The sequence below is a fragment of the Apostichopus japonicus genome, chromosome 15, assembly GCF_037975245.1.
Source record: "Apostichopus japonicus isolate 1M-3 chromosome 15, ASM3797524v1, whole genome shotgun sequence".
NCBI lineage: Eukaryota > Metazoa > Echinodermata > Holothuroidea > Aspidochirotida > Stichopodidae > Apostichopus > Apostichopus japonicus.
The window spans coordinates 27,826,904-27,854,040 of NC_092575.1; the positions used below are offsets into that span (position 1 = coordinate 27,826,904).

General features: G+C 40.1%; 2 protein-coding genes and 1 long non-coding RNA gene across 3 annotated transcripts in view; 1 reads left to right on the forward strand and 2 right to left on the reverse strand.

Annotated features, from left to right (window-relative positions):
• Positions 1–3,354: 3,354 nt before the first annotated feature.
• On the forward strand, positions 3,355–6,071 carry LOC139980986 (uncharacterized). Its single transcript, XM_071993068.1, has 2 exons — positions 3,355–3,610; positions 4,759–6,071. The coding sequence occupies exon 2, from the start codon at positions 4,981–4,983 to the stop codon at positions 5,929–5,931; it is 951 nt and encodes a 316-aa protein (XP_071849169.1). The 5' UTR covers positions 3,355–3,610; positions 4,759–4,980; the 3' UTR covers positions 5,932–6,071.
• An 8,021-nt stretch (positions 6,072–14,092) lies between these two features.
• LOC139981422 (uncharacterized) lies at positions 14,093–24,643 on the reverse strand. The gene is made up of 6 exons (XM_071993794.1): positions 24,620–24,643; positions 24,068–24,212; positions 23,744–23,850; positions 18,890–18,989; positions 17,541–18,339; positions 14,093–14,513 (listed from the first exon to the last, which is right to left on the reverse strand). The coding sequence occupies exons 1-6, from the start codon at positions 24,641–24,643 to the stop codon at positions 14,093–14,095; spliced, it is 1,596 nt and encodes a 531-aa protein (XP_071849895.1).
• Positions 24,644–26,025: 1,382 nt separating this feature from the next.
• The window catches only part of LOC139981242 (uncharacterized), a 34,559-nt gene continuing 33,447 nt past the window's right edge, over positions 26,026–27,137 (reverse strand). Inside the window, exon 3 of the long non-coding RNA XR_011797818.1 lies at positions 26,026–26,112. This is a non-coding gene — a long non-coding RNA (uncharacterized lncRNA). The remainder of the gene's footprint in view (positions 26,113–27,137) is intronic.

The window sequence follows — 27,137 nt, forward strand, 5'->3', positions numbered from 1 at the left end:
TATCATGGTGTTTCTTGATTTCTTCACCACGTGTTTACAAGTTTTTTTTTTACGAAATTTGCGGCGATTTCGCAACGATTTCCCAATATCTGAAGAGGTAACTTATGGAACGCCAAAAGGGCAATGTATTTTGTTGTCTCCTTTGATGTTGTCTCCTTCGATGCTGTTGTCTACTTTAATGTTGATGTTTACTTTGTGTTGTCTCATTTGATGTTGTTGTTTTCTTTGATGTTGTTGTCTACTTTTATACCGTTGTCTACTTCCATATTGTTGTCTCCTTTGATGCCGTTGCCTCCTTTAATGCCGTTGCCTCCTTTAATGCCATTGTCTACTTTAATGTTGTTGTCTACTTCAATGTTGTTGTCTCCCTTAATGACGTTGTCTCCTTTAATGTTGTTGTCTCCCTTGATGCCGTTGTCTACTTTAATGTTGTTGTCTCCTTTGATGTTGTTGTCTCCTTTGATGCCGTTGCCTCCTTCAATGCCGTTGCCTCCTTTAATGCCATTGTCTACTTTAATGTTGTTGTCTACTTCAATGTTGTTGTCTCCCTTAATGACGTTGTCTCCTTTAATGTTGTTGTCTCCCTTGATGCCGTTGTCTACTTTAATGTTGTTGTCTCCTTTGATGTTGTTGTCTCCTTTGATGCCGTTGCCTCCTTCAATGCCGTTGCCTCCTTTAATGCCATTGTCTACTTTAATGTTGTTGTCTACTTCAATGTTGTTGTCTCCCTTAATGACGTTGTCTCCTTTAATGTTGTTGTCTCCCTTGATGCCGTTGTCTACTTTAATGTTGTTGTCTCCTTTGATGTTGTTGTCTCCTTTGATGCCGTTGCCTCCTTTAATGCCGTTGCCTCCTTTAATGCCATTGTCTACTTTAATGCCATTGTCTACTTCAATGTTGTTGTCTCCCTTAATGACGTTGTCTACTTTAATGTTGTTGTCTCCCTTGATGCCGTTGTCTACTTTAATGTTGTTGTCTCCTTTGATGTTGTTGTCTCCTTTGATGCCGTTGCCTCCTTTAATGCCGTTGCCTCCTTTAATGCCATTGTCTACTTTAATGCCATTGTCTACTTTAATGTTGTTGTCTACTTCAATGTTGTTGTCTCCCTTAATGACGTTGTCTCCTTTAATGTTGTTGTCTCCCTTGATGCCGTTGTCTACTTTAATGTTGTTGTCTCCTTTGATGTTGTTGTCTCCTTTGATGCCGTTGCCTCCTTCAATGCCGTTGCCTCCTTTAATGCCATTGTCTACTTTAATGTTGTTGTCTACTTCAATGTTGTTGTCTCCCTTAATGACGTTGTCTCCTTTAATGTTGTTGTCTCCCTTGATGCCGTTGTCTACTTTAATGTTGTTGTCTCCTTTGATGTTGTTGTCTCCTTTGATGCCGTTGCCTCCTTCAATGCCGTTGCCTCCTTTAATGCCATTGTCTACTTTAATGTTGTTGTCTACTTCAATGTTGTTGTCTCCCTTAATGCCGTTGTCTACTTCAATGTTGTTGTCTCCCTTAATGCCGTTGTCTCCTTTAATGTTGTTGTCTCCCTTGATGCCGTTGTCTCCCTTGATGCCGATGCCTCATTTAATGCTGTTGTTGTCTACTTCAATGTTGTTTTCTCCTCTGATGCCGTTGCCTCCTTTAATGTTGTTGTCTCCTTTGATGCCGTTGCCTCCTTCAATGCCGTTGCCTCCTTTAATGCCATTGTCTACTTTAATGTTGTTGTCTACTTCAATGTTGTTGTCTCCCTTAATGACGTTGTCTCCTTTAATGTTGTTGTCTCCCTTGATGCCGTTGTCTACTTTAATGTTGTTGTCTCCTTTGATGCCGTTGCCTCCTTTAATGCCGTTGCGTCCTTTAATGCCGTTGTCTACTTTAATGTTGTTGTCTCCCTTAATGCCGTTGTCTACTTCAATGTTGTTGTCTCCCTTAATGCCGTTGTCTCCTTTAATGTTGTTGTCTCCCTTGATGCCGTTGTCTCCCTTGATGCCGATGCCTCATTTAATGCTGTTGTTGTCTACTTCAATGTTGTTTTCTCCTCTGATGCCGTTGCCTCCTTTAACGTTGTTGTCTACTTTGATGCCGTTGTCTCATTTGATGCCGTTGTCTACTTTGATGCTGACGGCGCTGTTCACCAAAAGCAGTATGGTATGACGTCAAAGTACGTAATATAGCGCGCATATATGGATTGATCAGTATGTACGTGCACATACATTTGCCCGTGACTACATTGCTTGGAAAAATAAAATCGCAATTCAAGGACATTAATATTAACAATTTCGAAGAAACAATAAACCATGCGCAAGATCGTGATACGTGGCGGAGGTTAATCACTGAGCATGTCGGATAGACGAGACTCAACTTACTACTTACTACTACTACGTGCACATAAATGTGACGGCACTATCAAGTTCTAGCTAGATAGGCCCGGGCGCGAATAATTTTTTGCCAAACTGAACTGACACTGAAACTATTTCCTCGATTCTGATTGACTCTCAGCGAGCCAATAGGTTTCCGTACGTATAGGTTATAAGGCTATATACAACTAGTTAACAAGTCAAAAGACACAGACATATCGTCAAATGCCTTTTTTGTGTACACTCACTGGCTGGCACACACTCGCTCGCCGTCTTCATGGCTACTACATATTCGACTAGGCCTATCATGATTCATTGACTGAATACATTTGAATTTATGATTATAAAACTAAAAGTATTGTAACTCCGAATGTACACAAACACCTCGTGCATATGTACATCGGCTACATGTATACGATTACAAATGCACTGTGTTTTATTGTGTTGTATACTATACACAGTACAATAGGCTTCATTACATGTGTTGTGTTTAGAGAGGAGTCAAGCGAGTATACAAACGATCGAGGACTACCTATAATGGGCGCAGTAGTTGGGAACAGTTGCTTCATTGTGTTGAGGACACTTTATACTTTCGTTCATATATACCTACCAAAAGTTTTGGAAAGTTGCTAATGTGAATATCTTGAATTTGTTCGTGTTGATCATACTGGTATCGACTGAGTATTGAGGGATCCGTGTTGAATACTTAAGTATATCACGTGCTCGCTGAGAGCCAATCAGAATCGAGGAAATAATTTCAGTGTCAGTTCAGTTTGGGAAAAAAATATTCGCGGCCCGGGCTATGCTGACTTTATTACCCCTCTCTTCTAAAGTTGTCGATCACCAGTTGATTATACTCCAGTCTGGATAGAATTCCTTCCATACTTCTGAGCTGTTGTGAGAACCTTAATAACGGCAGTACAGGTGAAGCACGACAATAAGAAAACGCAGTAGGCCTAGGCCCTACATGTATTCTCGGCATATGCGAATAGCGTGACTTTACTACGTGTGAGGTAGTGCCCATTAGGCTACCGATTATTTACGTAATGTGCATGTTCTCTCTAGTATACTTTTGTTCTATTCGGCGTCCCATGTTCAGCGCTTGCGGTTTCGCTCAGTAAGCCCTGTTCGTTCTCTCTTTATTCTATTCATTACGAAATCACCTTGCTTTACGTTCAACGGCAGCCATATTGTATATTACTATTTTGTTCTCATTACCGTCATTTATTGAGAGATGTAGTTCATCAGCCAACATGTTAGAGGTAAATACTATCTTAACTGTATTTGATACTTTTCGTCTCTAATTAAGTAGTTTTGAAAGCGAGATTAGGCAAACTTTTCGTAGACCCACAGTCGGGCCTCGTAAACACTCGCTGTTCAAAGTGTGCATACACTGTGCAACTTGTATTGTTCACCATATAGCTTCATTGTGTAAGGTACAGCGTGGTATTTCGTATAAACCCCGCAGATAGGCTGGTCTTTTTCAACTTAAATACATTTATCATCGGGCTTGTATCATGTAGATTTTATGTTCATTTTGTGGAGCAGATCCTTAAGATCATTATTGGATAACGTTGTATGAGCATTATTGTTTTATTAACGGCAAAGGTTAAGTTAAGTAAAAGTATTTAAGACTGGGCCCTTTGTTTCGTTACTGGCCCAATATTATGTAAATATTGTATATATCGCTGACACGATTTCAGGTTAGCGCCCTCTTTTTGTAATTAAGATGGCGGCGCCCATGTGCGTTACACCAATGTACCGTATGGAGTTGTTTAGGCCTGAAGTTGTAACTGGTCTATTATACTAGAAGTTTTGCTTGTATTTTAGCTTGTATTGATATTACTCTCATGTTTATTTTATATTCTTTTATCTTATTTTATTGTTTTCTATTTTATATTCTTTTCTCTTATTTTATTGTTTTCTTAACCTATTTGCCTGGTCTATATAGCCAATAGCCTAGGGCTTAATTACTTACCTCTATGGGTTATATTATTATCTCATAAGGAAATGTACTGGTTTAATTGTATGTTGGTTAAAGCCACCTGTTTTCTATATTTATCAAAGACTGTTTCACGATTACGATGAAGGTTATACTTGTTGTAGTATAGAGATTGTTGGGCAGACGTGTCCTTGGATTTAAATATCCCTCTCTCATTGGTTAGTTGAGCGAAACTATGTTAACCTGACCCAAAATGGTCGCAGTTTAATGTATTGGTATTAGGTTTAACATAGGGTGTAGGCTTAAATGTCAGCCCTATTCAGTATAATTTTCTGCTATTGTTAGAGTTGCCTAATGGATATGTAAGAGTTCAGGTCATACAGTTACCAGTCATTTTTGTAAGATGTCTTGCCCATATATTTTCTTATTTTATATTTATTAGTTTTGTTCTTCCTTTTTATTTTGCAGTAGTTTACTCATCTCCAAGAGTAGATATTATCCACCGCCCTCTTACCATGCTTAAACATAACCCCCAATAAAGTTGCCACCACGTACGGAGAAGTACGGAATCTATTTGATTTGTTTTGTTTGTTCTTCCTTACTCTCTGTCATTACATTTTGGTGTCAGAAGTGGGATAGGCAATACTATTTTTAAAATCTAAAACGGCATAAAAGGGCGGTGGATATAAAATGCCTAGATCAGCGATGAAAGACCTGCAGCGTCAGCTGGATGCTCTTGCAGAAAGTCTTGAGCATGAGAAGGCCAAGAGGGAGGAAAAACTGGCGGAACGGGAGGCTCCGAACACTGTCTATGTGCTAGAGAAGGAGAGGAAGATAAGAGCATTTTCCGGTACTGAGGGACCATCAGTGAGCAGCTTTCGGGAAGACATCCAAGCCGCACTGAAAGTACGAAGGTTATCCGATACCGATGCTGCAGACTTTATATTGGCCCACCTGGAGGGAGCAGCCAGGCAGGAAATGCGGCATCAACCATCAGAAGTGACCTTGGACCCAGACCTGATCCTTCAGAAGTTGTCGGACACATTTGGGGACCGCCGTACCCTTGGCTCCCTAATGAGAGAAATGTGCAACAAAGTCCAACGAGAGGAGGAGACGATTGCAGAGTTTGCATTTAAACTCATGTCTCTAGCAGACCAATTAAAGAAAGTACCTGGTGCCCCTGATGCGGAACAAGCCATCAAGGAGCAGTTTCGAGATGGGCTGCTTGACGGAGTGTTGCGGCGTGAAATTAAGAAGGCCTTGATACAAGATCCTGACGTGTCTTTTATTAAGTTGAGAGACTGGGCCCTTGATATGGCAGAAGAGGATCGTGACCTCCCCAGAAGACGTGTACGAAAGCCTGTGAGTGCCGTCGAGGCAGACACCACTCAAATCACGAAAGCCCTGGTCGATTTGACAACTGCTGTAAAAAGCCAGGCTGAGGTGATGGAAGCCCTGCAGATCCAACAGTCAGGCATATTATCACGACTTGACAAGCTGGAGGCACAGAACACCCGACCTGCCCGCATCCCGAAGAAGGATCTGAGGTGCCATCGATGCCAAAAGATAGGTCATTTGGCGAGGGAATGCCGCAGCCCAGCACCTCTGTCACCTGCCGTCACTCAACATCAGGAAAACTAGAAACATCCAGCACAGTGAGCCATGTTCTGGGTGAGATTGTAACAGAGACGCAAGGGGGCTCAACAGATTTCTATTCATCTATTGTTGGGGAGCGACCTACTACCACTGTGCTGATGAATGGCTCTCGGATTAAGGCAGTTATTGATACGGGTTCAGCTGTAACACTTCTATCCAAGGCTCATTTCTTGACCTTGTTTGCAGGGAAGTCACTAGTAGAATTAAGGTGGCTTGGGTTAAAGGCAGTCAATCAAACAAGGATTCCCTTCTTGGGATATTTTGAGATAGATGTAGAAGTTGGTGGCGAAGTGATACCCAACCGTGGTATTCTGGTGGTTGAAGATGATCAAGACCCTCCATTGTTACTGGGCATGAATATCATCCACCGAATGTCAGGAGAAGTTCTTGTTGACATGCTTGGGTACAAAATGGATGAGTCGATGCTGTCGAAGCCAGTCTCTACTTTGGCACGGATACCTGGGAAAAACAAAGTTAAGTTGCCAGCAAGATCAGTCCAGGTGGTTAATGTCTCCTGTCCTGTGCATGCGTCGGCAACAGAAGTGGTAATAGAACCAGTCAGCCAACTGCCGAAGGGAGTTTCTGTAGGCGCAACTCTGACAGTTGGTACAAATAGACTTCATCTTCAAGTCATGAATCTTACCGATGAAGACATTTGGCTGGAACCTAGGACACCTCTAGGAATTATCCAGTCTCCATCCTTTGTTGAAGACGGTCTTGTCACTGGGGAGAAAGCTGAAATTCAAGTAAACCAGATCACCACAGAAACACCTTCATTCCATGAGACTGCTATACCTTTTACCCTATCACCAAGTTTGACCCCAACTCAACGACAGCAGGCAGTTGACTTGATCAACAGAAATCAGGACATATTTGCTTATTCTGATGACCAGCTGGGTTTTGCTGAAGGAGTCACACATAAGATCAACACTATAGATGACATTCCAGTTAAGCAGCCTCACCGACGGATTCCACCTTCACAATGGGAAGAGGTCAAGGAACATATCCGGAAGTTGCTAGATAATGGGGTCATAAGGCCGAGTACCAGTCCGTACGCATCGCCGATTGTGTTAGTCCGCAAGTCTGACGGCAGTCTTCGTCTTTGTGTTGACTACCGCAAACTTAATATGAAGACTATTAAGGATGCCTATCCGATTCCCAGAATAGATGAGTCAATCGATGCTTTACATGGAACGAAGTGGTTTTCTACCATCGACCTTCTTTCAGGGTATCATCAAGTTGCCATGGAAGAGGCTGATAAACATAAGACAAGTTTTACAACACCATTTGGTTTGTATGAATATAATCGGATGCCATTCGGTCTGTCAAACGCTCCTGGTACCTTTCAACGGTTAATGCAGGCTTGTCTACATGACCAATTCTTCACCTCTGTGCTTTGCTACCTCGACGACATCCTGGTGTTTTCCAAGTCCTTTGATGATCATCTGGTCAATTTACAAAGAGTATTCGATAGACTCCGGCAACAAGGCCTGAAAATAAAACCATCGAAGTGCACCTTCTTCCAGTCTGAAGTGAAGTATCTGGGTCATCGAGTAACTGCGGATGGAGTAAGACCAGATCCTGACAAGGTTCAAGCCGTTAAGAATTGGCCTGAGCCACAGAATGTGAAGGATCTACGATCGTTTCTGGGATTTTGCTCCTTTTACCGACGGTTTGTCGTAGATTTCGCCAAGACGGCAAAGCCACTCCATGCACTGGTGTCCACTAGCCTACAAAATCAACGTGCTAAGAAAGAAACACCGTTTCTCTGGACAAACGAGCATCAGATTGCATTCCAAGAACTGAAGGATAAGATGTGCCGACAGGTTGTGTTAGCTTATGCTGACTACTCACAACCATTTGAAGTTGAAATTGATGCGTCACTCCAAGGTTTGGGTGCTGTCCTATTGCAACGCCAGGATGGACAACGAAAGGTCATAGCCTTTGCCAGCAGAACTCTCCGAGGTGCAGAGAGAAATATGCAGAAGTATTCCAGTTTCAAGTTAGAACTGCTTGGTCTGAAATGGGCAGTAACCGAGAAGTTTCGGGAATACTTGCTGGGCAACAAGTTCATCGTCTACACGGACAATAACCCCTTAGCTCACTTGGATAATGCTAAACTTGATGCAGCATCACAACGATGGGTAGGAGCTCTTGCTTCATTCGATTTCACTCCCAAGTACAAACCAGGAAGGTTGAACACTGGAGCCGATGCCCTGTCCAGACGCCCACATGTGCCACAGCCTGATGTAACCTTGAGTGAACTTGGTCAAGGAGTAGGACTAACAGTTGTTCCTGCAGAATTGATTGAGGCAATTTCCAAGCCAAATGTGGAAGTGAGTGTCAATCAAGTGAATGCCGTGAAGACATCACCTTTGGTGTTCCCATCCTACACCAAGGACCAACTAAGAAATTTCCAACAGAACGATCCAGTAATTAGAAAGTTCTACACTTTCTGGTTGACCAAGAAGAAACCGTCAGTTGAAGAACGAGTAAAACATAGTGAGATGTCCCTACTTGTGAAGCAGTGGGAGAAAATTCAAGAGTATGAAGGACTCTTGTATCGGTCTATAGAAGATGGGAAGAAACTGCAGTTAATTCTTCCAAAAGTTCTCCAAGAAGAAGTGCTATTTGCCTGTCATGACCAATGCGGACACCAAGGGTACAAAAGGACATTGTCACTCATCCAAGATCGGTGCTACTGGCCAAAATTTTCCCAAGACGTAGCCTCCTATTGTGAAAGGTGTAACGAGTGCACACGGTGCAAAAGGCCACCCAAGATCAGAGAACCACTGAAGAGCATGATGGCAACCAGGCCAAACGAAATCCTTGCTATAGATTTCACCACCATTGAGAAAGACACAAGAGGCAAGGAAAACATACTTGTGATGACCGATGTCTTTTCCAAGTTTACGCAGGCTATACCTACATCTAACCAGACTGCGGAGACAACTGCTAAGGTATTAGTTCGGAACTGGTTCCTTTTGTATGGACCACCAAAGAGACTCCACTCTGACCAGGGCCGAAATTTTGAATCGTCCCTTATACAATGCCTATGTAAAGTGTATGGGGTCAACAAGAGCCGAACAACACCCTACCATCCTGAAGGCAACGGCCAAGCAGAGCGGTTCAACAGAACTCTGCATGATCTTCTGAAGACTCTACCGCCAAACAAGAAGCGCCGTTGGTCAGACCATCTCCCAGAAGTCCTGTATGCTTATAATTCCACACCACACACTTCCACAAGTCTGTCTCCTTTCTTCTTGATGTTTGGAAGGGATCCAATCCTTCCAGTAGATTACCTGCTGGGGCGTGTAGATTCTCCATCTGACTCAGACGACACGGATCCCATTGCTAGCTGGGTGACGTCACACACCGAGAATTTACAGATGGCGTTCAGGAAAGCAGGGGAGCAGATGTCTTTGGAAGCAGAGGCTCGTAAAACCCAGTATGACAAGAAGGCCAAATCGCATCCAATAACTCTTGGAACCAGGGTATACCTGAAAAACCATCCCCGTGGAATGCACAAGATAGCAGATGAATGGGGTTCCACAGTCTTTAAAGTGGTCTCTCGCCCCAATGCAGGTTCTGTGTACGTCATCGAACCGGCCGATGGTAGTGGTGGACAACGAACGGTACACCGGCGGGAAATACGGACATGCCCACAGCTGATAGACGTACCTGTTGCTGTCTTCAAACCCGTTGCCCCAGCTCAGTGTGATCGGGAAAGAGAGTCTTCCAGTGACTCTAGTAGTGACGAGGATTATGGTTTCCGTCGACGCTTTGAAGGTGCCCTAACGAGACGTAAGCAATCAACCAGTGATGACTCTGATTCATGGTCTGATGACAGCGAGGTCACCCAACCACTACGTCGCAGTGCTCGAGTCACCAGAGGGTTTCACTCTAACATCAGCCACCTGCCAAGAAGTATCAGCAGTGTGACAAATAGTACCTTGTATGATAGTAAGTTATCAGATTTGTGTCGGCAAACCCAAAATTTGCTGGAGCGTGTCAAACGTTGTTAGACAACCTTGATTGTAGATAAACAGTTTTTTTTGCTAGCAATAGTTTGCCTGAGTACTTTTAGTTGGTAGTGCGGATACGCATGTATATTTTTTTTGTAAAAGTTTTCTTTCGTATTAATCCATTTTATCGTATTTCAGATATCTCGTATACATTGGTCGTTTGAGGACAAACTTCCTTTAGCAGGGGAGAGTGTGAGGTAGTGCCCATTAGGCTACCGATTATTTACGTAATGTGCATGTTCTCTCTAGTATACTTTTGTTCTATTCGGCGTCCCATGTTCAGCGCTTGCGGTTTCGCTCAGTAAGCCCTGTTCGTTCTCTCTTTATTCTATTCATTACGAAATCACCTTGCTTTACGTTCAACGGCAGCCATATTGTATATTACTATTTTGTTCTCATTACCGTCATTTATTGAGAGATGTAGTTCATCAGCCAACATGTTAGAGGTAAATACTATCTTAACTGTATTTGATACTTTTCGTCTCTAATTAAGTAGTTTTGAAAGCGAGATTAGGCAAACTTTTCGTAGACCCACAGTCGGGCCTCGTAAACACTCGCTGTTCAAAGTGTGCATACACTGTGCAACTTGTATTGTTCACCATATAGCTTCATTGTGTAAGGTACAGCGTGGTATTTCGTATAAACCCCGCAGATAGGCTGGTCTTTTTCAACTTAAATACATTTATCATCGGGCTTGTATCATGTAGATTTTATGTTCATTTTGTGGAGCAGATCCTTAAGATCATTATTGGATAACGTTGTATGAGCATTATTGTTTTATTAACGGCAAAGGTTAAGTTAAGTAAAAGTATTTAAGACTGGGCCCTTTGTTTCGTTACTGGCCCAATATTATGTAAATATTGTATATATCGCTGACACGATTTCAGGTTAGCGCCCTCTTTTTGTAATTAAGATGGCGGCGCCCATGTGCGTTACACCAATGTACCGTATGGAGTTGTTTAGGCCTGAAGTTGTAACTGGTCTATTATACTAGAAGTTTTGCTTGTATTTTAGCTTGTATTGATATTACTCTCATGTTTATTTTATATTCTTTTATCTTATTTTATTGTTTTCTATTTTATATTCTTTTCTCTTATTTTATTGTTTTCTTAACCTATTTGCCTGGTCTATATAGCCAATAGCCTAGGGCTTAATTACTTACCTCTATGGGTTATATTATTATCTCATAAGGAAATGTACTGGTTTAATTGTATGTTGGTTAAAGCCACCTGTTTTCTATATTTATCAAAGACTGTTTCACGATTACGATGAAGGTTATACTTGTTGTAGTATAGAGATTGTTGGGCAGACGTGTCCTTGGATTTAAATATCCCTCTCTCATTGGTTAGTTGAGCGAAACTATGTTAACCTGACCCAAAATGGTCGCAGTTTAATGTATTGGTATTAGGTTTAACATAGGGTGTAGGCTTAAATGTCAGCCCTATTCAGTATAATTTTCTGCTATTGTTAGAGTTGCCTAATGGATATGTAAGAGTTCAGGTCATACAGTTACCAGTCATTTTCGTAAGATGTCTTGCCCATATATTTTCTTATTTTATATTTATTAGTTTTGTTCTTCCTTTTTATTTTGCAGTAGTTTACTCATCTCCAAGAGTAGATATTATCCACCGCCCTCTTACCATGCTTAAACATAACCCCCAATAAAGTTGCCACCACGTACGGAGAAGTACGGAATCTATTTGATTTGTTTTGTTTGTTCTTCCTTACTCTCTGTCATTACATACGTACATTTACATCACTCACATCAGTCTATTACAGTCTAGTAACCGGTCGTGCAGCGCACCACTGCACCGTACGTATTACGTACACGTTGTATCCAGGGACCAGCTAGACCTCAACGAACATTTAGATTCCCGCCATTTTACAATAGCGCTATTATATACTAAAAGTAAACAGCATATTAGAGAACGGCATCAAATGAGACAACAACATCAAAGTAGACAACGGCATCGAAGGAGGCAACAGCATTGAAGTAGACAACGGCATTAAAGGAGGCAACAACATTGAAGTAGACAACGGCATTAAAGGAGGCAACGGCATCAGAGGAGACAACACCATTGAAGTAGACAACAACATTAAAGTAGGCAACAACATTAAACGAGACAACAACATTGAAGTAGACAACGGTATTAAAGTAGACAACAACATTAAAGTAGACAACAATTAACATTAAAGTAGACAACGGCATTAAAGGAGGCAACTGCATCAGAGCAGACAACAACATTAAAGTAGACAACGGCATTAAATGAGACAACGGCATCAAATGAAACAACGGCATAAAAGTAGACAACAACATCAAAGGAGACAACAACATCAAATGAGACAACATAAAAGTAAACAACATTAAATTAGACAACAGCATCGAAGGAGACAACATCAAAGGAGACAACAAAATACATTTCCCTTTTGGCGTTCCATACAATAAGAGTGAAGTTTTTAACAAACTTCCTGTAATAAGAACATAAACCTACAAATCCTCTCACGTAACGAACACAATTTGGCCTTGGCCAATTTTTAACAACAGCCACCTTTGACGGATCAGTCGAAACTCCGTCCTTGCTAACTACGTGTCCAAGGAAATCCACTTTTTGTTTGAAAAGAAAACATTTCTTAGGCGACAGTTTCAGTCCCGCTAATTTGAACCTCGTAAAAACATCATCTATGGCAGCAATGTGTTCCTCAAAATTCTTTCCAAAAATAATTACATCGTCTAGATAGACTAAACATGTTTGCCACTGCAAACCAGATAAAATTTTCTCCATCAATCTTTCAAAGGTGGCTGGTGCATTGCAAAGCCCGAACGGCATGACACAAAACTGATATAGACCACTGTGGGTGATAAAAGCGGTCTTTTCCCTATCAGACTCGTCCATTTCGACCTGCCAGTAGCCACTCGCTAGGTCGAGGGTCGTAAACCAAGTGGAGCCATTAAGACTATCTAAGGAGTCATCGATTCTAGGGATCGGGTAGCTATCTTTAGTGGTAATATCGTTAAGCCTACGATAATCTACACAAAAACGAGTTGATCCATCTTTCTTTTTAACTAAAACAACTGAAGACGCCCATGGGCTAGATGAAGGTTCAATCACCCCCCGTCTTAACATATCTGAAACCTCGTTAGCCGCATCCTCTCTTTTATTCAGAGGCAGTCTCCTAGCATGTTGTTTAATAGGGGTCACCTCTTTAGTTGGAATTTTGTGTTTCACAATATCAGTCCTTCCTAAATCCTCCTTACACTTTGCCAAAATACTCTCATGCTTCAGAAGAAGCCTCCTAACTAAAGCTTTTTGATTTTCATCAAGTGATCCTTCCAAAGAGTTGTACAACCCTAAAATGTGCTGTGGTAAGTCAGTGACTGTAGCAGTTACAGACTCAGAAATGGTGACAATTTTTTTCTATACTGATGATAGTTTATTCAACATCAACGTGAAAACTAAAAAGACAAAAAGACTAAAGTACATAAAAACCGGCACATAGTGCATATTACATACTAATGAAGCAATACAATAAATCCGATGACGTCAGCTCCTTGAGGTTGTAGACTACACGAGCATATAACATAAAATGTGATATCACTATAATCATATCGTGGACGGAATTAAGGTAAGAACTTACAAAAATAAGGTTAAAACAACATCTTGATCTTAAAAGTTAATTATGTCACTTTAACCGGTACAATATTATTCTTAACACAGACAGGCACAAATTGCCTACATTGCTAACCTTGGTTGCCTTTCTGAGATCTCTGCTAAGTAAAAGTAAAGATGAATCGCTGCTTGTCGGTTTCCATTAATAATATTTGCAAGGCCAGCTTCAAACAAAGTATGATTGATCACTAAAATTACATTTTTAAAGGTTGCTAAAAGCTTATTCGGTTTCTCTGGTGCTGCAAGTTTCTAGTAATGGCAATAGAGGGCGCAATTAAAGAATAAAAAAAATAACATAAAGAAAATAGGTTAATACTACATTTACAGTGACTCCCCCACCCTCATTGGAAGTGTCACCCTCCGTGTTTTGTACCGATAAAACTTCCTCTACAGGCTCACACGTGGCCGCCGTAACTCCTTCATACACCGTGACCGGCACTGAATCTACATTAATCATGGGACTGGGCCACAGATTGCCAATTCAAAGTCGAGTCCTGCTGTGACACCGAATAACAATGAGTGGCTAAATGATATTTCTTTGGCTTTTGGCACCGAGGATCTACCCCCGTCACCTTTCGATCCGTTAGCTGCCCTCATCGAAGCGAGCGACCAATCGTGTGAGAACGCCCCCGCCTCAACGGTAGACTGCGGACCTATCGACCTTTCGTTTGGACCCAGTGATAAACGAGCGCCAACCCCCCTGACATCACCCATTGAGGATAGCTCTACACCTTCCCCAACCACTTCAACATCAACCCCTTCAACAGCATCGTCGGATTCAACTCTGGATGACAAAGAACTGACCCGTCTGCGGAACCTGATGGTTACTTCAAGGATTCCACTCATCATCAACGCGGAAGTAAAAAACCTTGGTCTTGGAGTTATTTACAGGAAGGAAAAACATACTGTCCAATACCCAGATGGTACAGTCCTTACCACAGAGAAGGAGGGATTCGAATTACCCCCACAGACCAGCGAACTGTTGACTTACCGTTAATCCATAGAGATGTCCTCGATCGGGACTTTTGTGTTAAATAACGTGTTTCTTTATTATATATTTTTACTGTGGAAATATTATGGACATTTCACCTTATTACTATGGACATTTCACCTTTTGATGCGGACCTCCGGTTTCGTTATGATATCTTTTTACTTTGGAAATCTTGTGGACATTTCATATTTTGATGCGGACTTCCAATCAATTTATTTTGTGGTTTGGATCTCTGTGTTACAACAAGAGTGTTATGTTTTGATTCACTTGGATTGTTTTCATGTATTTATATCTATGTACGGCACCGTAAGTTGTTTTTAATTTTATCAGTTGTATCTGGAATGTGACCTCACATGAGTCCAAATTGCACTTTCGCGCGAGCCGCGTTATTCCTTTAGGGTATGGACACGTGCATGTAAGGTCATATTACTCTTCTATTACTCTCGGATTGCGTAACTTTCTTCTTTCGCAGTCGAGCTAGGACATTTTTTTTAGTCGGTACAGATTGACATGTGATACGTTTTTATCTCAAAAGTTAGTTCTGAACCCATATTAAGAGTTAATATCAAATGTTATTGTGTGTATAGGCTCTCGTGCATGGCAGGCACTATTAGCTATACTTTGCTTTTATACGTATTCATGTATTTGGATTTCTTTTTATATTAGTATGTTTATGATTTTAGATTTGTGTCTAATTAGCGATCCTTATACTATATTGTTTTCATAACTTGGGGACAAGTTAAGGACTGAGAAGGGGATAGTGTGATGCCGTTAGTCATCATATATGTCGCCCTCTATTTGTCGTAGGCTACATTACGTAATAATTACAGGTCACGTGATGTCTGCTCACCAGCTCAGCTGAAGCAGACCTCACGACTTGTGACCAGTCTTCGCTCCCGATCTGAATCGTTCGGTTCGGTAGTAGCCCTGGCTCCGACCATTGTGGTCGTACTTGTATCTGTCTTGTATTCGTCTTTTATACACTTTTGTACGTATCGTTATAGGACTCTACTTCGGTATTGAGACCTCGTTTGTGACCATTATCGTTAAGTGCATGTTTTCTACCTATTTTTGAGGGCTTCGTGCCGATGTATTGTTCGTACCGTGGCTGGTTATAGTAATAGATTGCGAAATCTACACAGCACTTGTTCTTTACTCGTTTATCTATGTGTTATATCTTTTGCATGTAATAGCGAGATTTAAGGCTCGTCGTTTACTAACATACAACCATCCAAGCCGCATTTGTTTCCATACCACCACCAGTCCTCAGCAGGGAATATTTGGACGCCCCAGAATCTTAGACTGAGTTAGCGTTACAATACGTATATATTACATTAGAGAGAATAACATTACCTTACAGTTTGTCTATTATTATATATTACATTAGAAAGAAGAACATTACCTTACAGTATGTATATATCATTATGCAGTACATTAGACAGAATAAAATTACCTTACAGTTTGTCTATTATTATATATTACATTAGAAAGAAGAACATTACCTTACAATATGTCTATTAGTATGCAGTAGATTAGAGAGAAGAACATTATCTTACAGTTTGTCTATTAGTATACAGTACATTAGAAAGAAGAACATTACCTTACAGTATGTCTATTAGTATACATTACATTAGAAAGAAGAAAATTCCCTTACAGTTTATCTATTAGTATATAGTACATTAGAAAGAAGAACATTACCTTACAGTTTTTCTATTAGTATATAGAACATCAGAAAGAATAACATTACCTTACAGTTTGTCTATTAGTATACAGTACATCAGAAAGAATAACATTACCTTACAGTTTGTCTATTAGTATATAGTACATTAGAAAGAAGAACATTACCTTACAGTTTGTCTATTAGTACATAGTACATCAGAAAGAAGAACATTACCTTACAGTTTGTCTATTAGTATATAGTACATTAGAAAGAAGAACATTACCTTACAGTTTGTCTATTAGTATACAGTACATTAGAAAGAAGAACATCACCTTACAGTATATCTATTAGTATATATACAGTACATTAGAAAGAAGAAAATTACCTTACAGTTTTTCTATTAGTATATATAGTACATTAGAAAGAAGAACATTACCTTACAGTTTGTCTATTAGTATATGGTACATTAGAAAGAAGAACATTACTTTACAGTTTTTCTATTAGTATATAGAACATCAGAAAGAATAACATTACCTTACAGTTTGTCTATTAGTATACAGTACATTAGAAAGAAGAACATTACCTTACAGTATATCTATTAGTATATATACAGTACATTAGAAAGAAGAAAATTACCTTACAGTTTGTCTATTAGTATGCAGTACATTAGAAAGAAGAACATTACCTTACAGTTGTCTATGTATACAGTCATGATATGTTATGAAAACCAGTGCCAGTTAGTTTTCATTAATCAATTAGAAGCTAATCAAGCTTATAATTTGAAGCATATACCAGTGAACTAACTGATTTAATTCAAATGAATATCCGGTATTTCTCTTGTACAACAAGCAAGAGACGCGCAGCAACAACACTTGCAACGATGGAAACAGCAATGTACTGATGGGCAAAATGTGAACAAAAGAAAGCCCAATATGCTTCCACTGAAACCACCTGCAACGCCCAATCCAATTTCTATGAAGATATCTATCCCGGTTGGCCACGGCCCGTGTTTACCTTCTAGGTACGCTTTGAGAATAACGCTAAATGATACAACCCCCGCTATTACTAACATAGTGTGTAACACCATTCTAGTCGTAGCTTTGCCACACGCAATTGTACCCTCCACTTTTCTACAACATCCGCAACAAAGTGGAGGCCAGCCCATTTGTAAATTATACAGTTTTGGTGTATCAATGCACCAAGTGATACCTAAAGCTATAAGCAAATATAAAATTTCCAGCGCAATGTACAATATAGCTCCAATGATATCCAATGTATTTATAGAAAGCGGTTCATCTACTTGTGCACTACTTAAGTCGTTTACTTGCGTACTATTGTGTGGCTGTTCACTATCTTCGTGCGCTGCTTCAATTCCTTCTGTAACGGCAACAAAAAATATCAAACGGAACAAAAGAATGATTGATTTCACAATCAAGGATTGGACACCTATTTGGGTTTGATATACCTGGTTGCTACGATATACTCCAGTTTTACAAAATGTTGCGAAATGTTCACAGTTGTTAGTGAACAAGTTATATTTTTCTTCGCTTCTGCTATTATCTGCTTCCTGCAAGCGTGATACTGCTCGAACAATAACTAAATCAGGAGGATTTTGATCGAGTAATCCTTCTGTGTAATATGCTTTGTACATAGGACTACAGATAGATGAGATACTTTGCTCGCTCCGGCATATTTTACACGACCTGCATGAAAGAGAGAACTCAATTAAATGCAAGGTGTTGTTAGCTTTATACTCTACTATACCATGATGCCAGTATCCACAACAGCGTACCCACGCAACGTGGTCTCCTGCTTTCAATCTCGTTGCGGATTCGTTGTCTTGAACCTTTTCCCAACAGCAGTTAGCAAGAGTCCCTGCATCAGAAGGAACTAAACAACAGAGTTGTGGAGAGAAGTAATGCGATTGAGAAGTTACCTTTACCTCACGGTCTTCCGATTTACAATTAAACCACTCTTTCCTGCATTCGCTACAAACGTAGTACTTCGTCGGTTCATTTTTTAACTGTACAGGGTCCCCTCCATTTCTCTCTGAAGAATGAATAAAATAAAATGACAATAAAATTAATTGATACGAAGAAAAAGGGCAGTCCAAACTGAGTACAATATGTGCGATATACGGCATTACGAGATGCACCTAAATAGTATCATGAGATTATCGGATGAGCTCCCGGTATCTTTGGGTAAAGGGTACGGTTAGCGGATCTTGCCTTGGGGTCTGATTAAATTAAGGTTAGGCTAAACGAAAGTAAATATTTAATTGATTTAGTCTCTGTCATCTCAAATGAAGTGAAGGAAATCATGATAAATATTTGATCAAGTTCAATCAATAGTAACATCATTTGTAACTTAAGCAACATCGTTCATAGCACATGGGAATCATATATATATATATATATATATATATATATATATATATATATATATATATATATATATATATATATATGTAATGTAGGAAGGGATGGTCATTTTCAACACTTAATTTTGTTGTAAATTTAGTGGATGGGGACAAGCTTATCATATTTGTAACCATTCATTATGTTAAGATCATAATGTGTGTAAAAATATGTGGACTTACGTGTGTAGGTGACATCGAAGCAAGAGATGGTACCTGTACAACCAGCAGTCAATTTAGTGTGTTGCTCGTTTTCGTCCAGTGGAGTAACCCGATTGGGTTTCTTTGCCAAAACAAAAACAAAAAATGAGAGACTGTTCGCTCCTTAATATAGTTGTATTCATACATTCACACATACGCGGATACATACACGCATACACCCATACCCCTACCTCTACACACACAAACACACGCGTTTTGACCCCTCCTTCAGTCGTGGTCACCGCGGAACACCGCACACTGCGTGACCACCGAGAGTAGCTGCTCATAAAAAAATATCTATTGCCATGCCAACTGTTTGGCAACTGACATAACAGTATATGGTTAAACTGACAAAGGAACTACAATATCTCATCCTCCATAGGGAGCGATGAGATAAAAAAAAAAACAGAATGCAAAAATGCATAGTGGTGTCGATGATATAACATGAGCAGTTTTCTTCATGAATCTGACGTAATGTATAGTGATGTTGTACATGTTTACAAGGGTACCACGATTTGACCTCTGATGACCCAAATGACCTTTGACCTCCACCAAAAACAATAGGCTTCTTTAATCCAATTTGGTATTTCTACACACTACGTAAGATGTTGGTCCGACCTTCCCTTCTTGAGATATCGTGATTACAAGGTTTTCACAATTTGACCACTGGTGACTTCAAATGACCTTTGACCTTCAACAAAAACAAAGACTTCTTGTACTCATTGTGGTACTTCTAAACACCAAGTATGAAATTTGTCTGACCTTCCCTTCTTGAGACATCGTGTTTAAAAGATAGGCGTCACAAACGAACTCACACATACCCTCACACACGCACACACACATACACACATACTCCATTAAGAATACAAAGGTTACGATTATGATCGAAACCAATATTAAATAAAAAATTGTAGTCAAAAATGTTTTTAACTAGTAGTTAATGAATGTGCTGTTCAACATTAGCACTCATGATAACTATCAACAAAAAGTTAAACAAAAAGATATATTAACTACTGTAAGTTAAAGTAAAAGTTTTTTCTTATGGTTCTGGACATCATATTTAGAGTTTATTCAAGGTCTCTAAGTTGTATGTGAAAACAAGTGTAACGAATACTGCTTTCTATATATCAAAGTGAATGTTTTGGTGGCGCTATCCACTTACAAGATTGTGTGACCTGTGGACAATTCCGTGAAAGGTTTCCACGCGGAATAACCTGGCCGCGGAAACACGTTGCTTGGGAAAAAAACAATCAACCGTCAAGGTGAGCAGACGTATAATTACCAGTATACATCGCTAGGTCCTACGCAATAAGAGATATAGGAGTAAGTTTCATAAAAGTTAAGTACCTAGGCTAGGAATCAATAATCCTCTATACTGTTAGTTAGGGACAGTGGCGTCGCCAAGGGGGGGGGGGGAGGGGGGGCCAGGGGGGCACGTGCCCCCTGGAAAACACAGTGCCCCCCGAGTGCCCCCCCATCTGAGATTTGGGTTGGTAAAAATATATATATATATTTTGTTATATTCAACTCCCATCATCTGAGTTGGTTTTTCATAAGGACAAAGAAGCACAGTAATTCGTATTTTCTTCAAATGAGCTGCGAAAAAATGAAAAAGTTTATCCTTGAACGTCGGGTATCGAAGTCGTGACCTGCGCCATCACAACAGGTGTCGATATTTACAATGAATGTGTCAGTGCTCACGCCATACCAGCGGATATACACGTCCGCTTCGCGAGCTACATGACTGTGAGAAGGGAGGGTACTGCAATATGTTGCCTTGGTCTGAGGTTGACAGGTTAGGAGCTGACGAAATGTCAGAATGTGAGGGTCCGCAGGCACCATACTTGCCTATATTTGTGGACCCATATATTAACCCTGTTGTGTAGGGGGTGCAGAGGTCATTTGAGGTTAGATGCTTGTAGGAACAAATGGCGAATGTTCACACCTGCATACTGAGCCATACTCGATGTGTGATCAAACTTTGGATTGCATGGTGAGATCCCTGATAGGAGCCAATAACGATGCTGGAACCTGTTATATCTTAACAGATAATGGGCGAAAACGAGAAAGACAAGAAAGGAGTCGGGGGTCATGCACACATTAATTCAACAAATGTAGGTTCTATTGATATAGGGTTAGGCATAATATCGACAGCATGTGGTTCATATCCTCTGCAAAATTCTGCCCCTTGTTAAAATCATTACCTCAAAAATAGCAATTTCTGGAGATATCTTCAGATCGAATTTAGCATCAAATGTGGCAGCATTTTGCATCTAGCCCATCCTCCGTATGCGAAAATTTTCCAAAGGGGAGGGGGCAGTGGCGGCGGCACCGGGGGGGGGGGCTTGGGGGCTCAGCCCCAATGAAAAAGTTGAGGGGGCAAATGCATGATAAGCCCCCCCCCCAATATTTACCAAGGCTCCGAAACGTGCATCTGCCCATTTTTCAATGCATACTTGTCGATCTGTCCGATGCACACGTATACTATATAGGTGTAATAATTTTAGTAAATGCTGGGGGGACCCTCGGCCCGTCCCCTGGCTATAGACCACATTGTCACCCCAACCGCGTCTTCACGCCCCGTGAAAAGTGGAAGCAGTGAGTGTGAGTACCGGTAAGCGCAACACAACTTCGTCTTAGGCCAATGACTTGCTTCATTTCAGCCAGTTCTCCAACATCCCCTTACTACACTCAACAACGTCCTTTGCGAGTACACTACGAGTAATAGCTACTCTCTTAAAACACCATCGAATATACAAATTACAATGTTTTTACAGACTTTTACGTGCAATCTGAGAAATTGCAGGCTTGAGACCCATATTTTAGGGCTAGGTATTCGCAGCATAAAACACTCGGGAAGTGCCGTTTCCGGCCATCTGGGGGTTTGAAAAACCCAAAAATTTCTTGTATGCTCCGCGCCAACCGATGGTGGCGCTCCGCTTAGATAGTCTCTACACATTAGCCCCACCAATAATTTTCCCATTCTGCCGCGCCTGGAGGGGGCACCCCCTCCCCTTAGATCCCTCCCCCAGGACGGCGATCCGTATCCACCTAAGTGCCCCCCCCATCAAATGCTGGTGCCCCCCTGTGCCCCTCCCCCCCAGACTGAAAAGTCTGGTGACGCCACTGGTTAGGGAGGGACATATCGGGAGGGCTCGCTTTTTTTTCTTGGTCAGCCGTACCTATCGTACTAGTAACAGCCGTTACTCACTAAGGCTAAGAACCGTATCCGGCTAGATGGAAAACAACCAGTGAGAGAGGTAATCCTTTTATCCAGTTTCTAGGCACCGAGGATGGGGCCTTTTTTTTTAAAGAGCAGACGGGTCCGATAATACACAACTACCACTAATTAACAACCAGGCGGAGTTCGAAGGAACTACCAATGCTGAGTATCCAGTTAGCATCTGTATACGAGTTTACAGAAAGTAATATCAGATAAGAGTAATACGGCTAGCTAGGACTCTCCGACTGAGAATCTGCCGACTAAAGGTTAGCCTATCGGATTTTTGCCGACTGAGGATCAGTCTACTGAGATTCTGCGTAACGGGGCTCAGCGCACGGATGATCAGCCGACTAACAATGAAGAGAACACAACGATTCACTTTATTGCTTTGTAGATTCTTACATTTCCTAAGTTGCGTCGACCAAATGTAAGAAGTTAATCGGATAATCTTTTGTTTCTGTGCTTTCTAGTCTATTGTCTTTTCCATAGTAAGAGAGTTCATATGTACATTTCCTGTCATTATAGCATTATTACTTAGGACTCACCGAGGACCGACGTTACACTAGGAACCTTAAAAAATATATATAAAGAAAACAAAAACAGAGTAGGTCTCTTTTATGAAGAGAATTGGTCAGGGGGGATTATCACCCATCAACAAACAGAACCATCTCGGAGAAAAAGGCTATATATGACTGTTGTATTCAAGTCTATTGAAATAGGAACGCTTTGAGAAAAACGCTAAATGATAGAACTCCCGCTATTACAAACATAGTGTGTAACACCATGCTAGTCGTAGCTTTGCCGCACACAATGGTACCCTTCACTTTTCTATAACATCCGCAACAACATCGCGGCCAGTCCATTTGTAAATTATACAGTTGTGCAGTTATGGAGTATCAATGCACCAAGTTATACCTAAAGCTATAAACAAATAAATAATTCCAGCAAAATGTACAATATAGCTCCAATGATATCGATTATATGAGAATGTAGGTCATATACTTGTGTTCTACTTAAGTAGTTTACTTGTGTACTATCGTGTGGCTGTTCACCCTCCTCGTGCGCTGCTTCAGTGCCTTCTGCTAGGGCAACAAAATATATCAAACGGACCAAAAGGATGAGTGATTTCAAAATCAAGGATTGGGGAGATTTATTTGCGTTTGATATATCTGGTCGCTACGATAGACTCCAGTTTTACAAAATGTTGCGAAATGTTCACAGCTGTTATTAAGCAAGTTATAACCTGTTTCATTCAAGAGTGATATTGCTCGAACAATAACTAAACCAGGAGGATTTTGACCGATTAATCCTTCTGTGTAATATGCTTTATACATAGGACTACAGATATATGAGTTACGGTTCTCGCTACGGTCTATTTTACACGAGCTGCATGAAAGAGAGAACTCAATTACATGTAAGGTGTCGCTAGCTATATACTCTACAATACCCTGATGCCAGTATCCACAACAGCATACCCACGCAACTTGGTCTCCTGCTTTCAATCTCGTTGCGGATTCGTTGTGTTGAACCTTTCCCCAGCTGACAAAAGTCCCTGCATCAGAAGGAACAAAGCAAAAAAGTTGTGGAGAGAAGTAATGCGATTGACAAGTTACCTGTACTTCACGGTCTTCCGATTTCCATTTTAACCACTCTTTCCTGCATTCGCTACAAACGTAGTACTTCGTCAGTTCATTTTGTAGACTTTTCCCTCTTTTTCTCTCTGAAGAATGAATAAAATAAAATGACAATAAAATTAATTGATACGAAAAAAAGGGCAGTCCAAAGTCATATATATATATAAATGGAATACGTAGGAAGGGATGGTCATTTTCAACACTTAATTTTGTTGTAAATTTAGTGGATGGGAACAAGCCTATCATAGTTGTAACCATTCATTATGTTAAGATCATAGTGTGTGTAAAACTGTGTGGACTTACGTGTGTAGGTGACATCGAAGCAAGAGATGCTACCTCCACAACCAGTCAATTTAGTGTGTTGCTCGATTTCTTCTAGTGTTCCAATTTTGTTCCTTTGTTCCTTTGTTCCCTTGTTCCAATTTTGTTCCCAATTTTGTTCCTTTGCCTAAAAAAAAAACATGAGAGATTGTTCGCTCTTAAATATAGTTGTATAGATACATACATACATACACACATACATACATACACACATACATACATACATACATACACACATACATACATACATTCATACATACATACATACACACATACATACACATATACACACACGCAAACACGCACATACCTACGCACAAACACACCTACACACGCACATACATACATAATACAGACAGACATGCATACATGCTTCCATACATCGCAGCGTTCTGTTGTTCCATAAGAATAAAATGAACTCATCTTCTGCCCACATGTGTTCTTTGGTTTCGTTTTCTGAAGAAGATCCTGATAGGATCGAACGTCAGACCATCTAACTTTACCAAATAAATAGCCGGCACTTCATTTAATTACTAGTTTCTTCTCCGCAGATTTCATCCCGCATGTTTTAGCAGGATTTAAACCTGTTAAGCGGTTATAATAATTACATTTCTTTTATAGCTTGTCCCTTTTCACGAACTCAGGGGCCAACTGAACGTTATTAATTATGTCATTTAGACGCTATACGTGATAGAGTCGTTATACATCGTACGTAGTTAACCATTACAAAGACTCACCAAGTTGATTTCATAGTTAGATAAGATGTCAGTCTGAAAGAAAAAGCAACTACGTACATCAAGCTACCACTAACCAACGGAAGAACCAAATTTATGTTTACAGTTGAAGATGTAGAAGGCCTACTATGGTATAGTTTTAACAGAAGGTATTACTGTAAAGCACATGTACAGTAAACGTTTTTGCAACAACACAGCTAATCATATGTGCTCACGTAAGCATGTTTTATTTTGTCTAGGTTAAGGATATAAATTACACATAAATTACACAAGTGTCGCAACAGTATAACCGTACTACCACTATATATATAAAATGATATCAAAATATGATATAAAATATCACACTAGTTAGATCCTTTAATTTCTGAGTTAACCCGTAATACAGGAACCTCCCGAAACTATTAGGACACGACCTGCACAGTTGTGGTCAAAGAACTGTTACCTCTTCTGAACAGCCTTCTTGACTTCATAAACATGGACCGTTTACGAGCAGAGTATGATAATTGTTCCCGTCTATGAGATGTAGGCTTTGAGAAATATACCCTCGGTTACTTACAAATTATACATTAGCATGACAGTTTCAAACTTTCCACACTTTGACCTCTGCTGACCTAATAATAATAATGGACACACATGTAGACTTCATGTACGCATTATTACTATCTCAGATTATTATCTCATGCTTACACTAATTTCCATATGACATATTTTCAAATTATATTTGTATCTCCCGTACATGGATTGTGATTTATTCTGTTGTCAATTATACAAACGTCTTATGCACTAGACAAGGTGACACGACCTTGACCTTACAGGTCACTGATATATTTTGTATCTAATTCGCTGGTCACAATACTACTCCCGTTACGAAATGGAAACATTAAATAGCCTACAAGCAAAATGAGCCATCAGAGCGTTTTATCCAAACTTTCAATATATTATGTTGAAATGCAAATGCATAAATGTTCCGGGTATTTTCCACATGGTTGTTATCACTATCATGTTCTCCGACATTGAAAATTGTTAAAGAAGACTACGTTAAAATGTCTCAGTGAACTTTAGGCAAAATGTTTTGAGGCTGTGTGGTAAAGTCATGCATTTTGAAACTTAGATATCATGGACATTATTTGACTTTCATAGACCTTTAACCCTAGTGCTCATCTCCTATATTTATTGGGTTAGTGCAAAGCTGTCCATAAGATTCACCTGATGCCCACTGACCAATCCCTTACGCTCGTTCTTTTTGTCCGTTTGCACGTCCGTGGAGCCCTTGACAATGACGTCCAAGTCTTTCTGTTGAGTTAAATGGAGAAAATCGAATAACATAATTTGAATCAAACCCAACACCAATCTCATAATCCTATAGCCGAATATAATCATTTTTGAAATTGGAATAAAAATGAAAAATAGTCAAGTAAGACAAACAAACGTTTCTTTTAAACACGAGGCTTATTCACCTGACATTATCTAATACAGTATTCATTTTCGTCTCCTACTTTGAGATTATGTTGGTACCAAACTGCAGATGTGCTAAATAATTGATATGATTGTAAGTTCTATACTGCAATAGTTTATTATTATGACAAAGAACATGAGAAACTCGAGAGAAATGTGAGTGTCAACTCCGATAGACACAAGAATCATTCGTATTAAGTTTGACCATGATGTTAACGTATAGTTTCGAGAGTTAACATTAAATTTGAGTTTTACCATAAATATCATTACTATTCAAAATTGCCCAATAGAGCCTGAGGTAGACTTTTAACTTGACTAGCGGACCATTTCGACATATCAGACATTTAATAAAAGAGTACAAAATCATAACCCACGTCGTGCCATCAAGTTCCAGTATCGGAGTACAGTTCCGTTGTTCTTGTAGCGATTTGCCTTAACAAGAATGTTTTGAAACAAAGAAAACACATTCCACACAATGTACTGTAACGTTTTGTTGTTCGTCGGGTAGCTTCGGGCCGACACGATGGTGTCTTTGTCCAGGCAGATTTTGTATTTTAATTAGCCAGAAGACGTCAAAAACAAACGCAGACATGACAACAGTCCAAGAATATTTAAAAAAAAATGAAGTACTGTACCAAACGTCAGTATCAGATGCTTTAGAGTCTCGTGGTTACGTGGCGATGTCGCCTACTGACAAGTTGTTAAATACAGAGAAAAGATACTTCCTAGAAGGAACAGATCACAGCGAGACTCACACTGTTATGAGTCGAGAGTCGAGAATGTAGAGACTATAGTGTCGGAGTGACCTGATGCTTCTACAGACACATTTTACATGAGCGTCTGAACTATATGCTTAAAACGTT

Coding starts and splice junctions, on each gene's coding strand:
- LOC139980986 (XM_071993068.1), top strand. CDS start 4,981: ATGCCTAGATCAGCGATGAAAGACCTGCAGCGTCAGCTGGATGCTCTT.
- LOC139981422 (XM_071993794.1), bottom strand. CDS start 24,643: ATGAAATCTGCGGAGAAGAAACTA. Junction 18,340..18,889: donor CTTCGATGTCACCTACACAC/GTAAGTCCACAT, acceptor TTCATTCTTCAG/AGAGAAATGGAGGGGACCCT. Junction 14,514..17,540: donor GATATCATTGGAGCTATATT/GTACATTGCGCT, acceptor AATAACTCCAAG/ACCAAGGTTTTTTACTTCCG.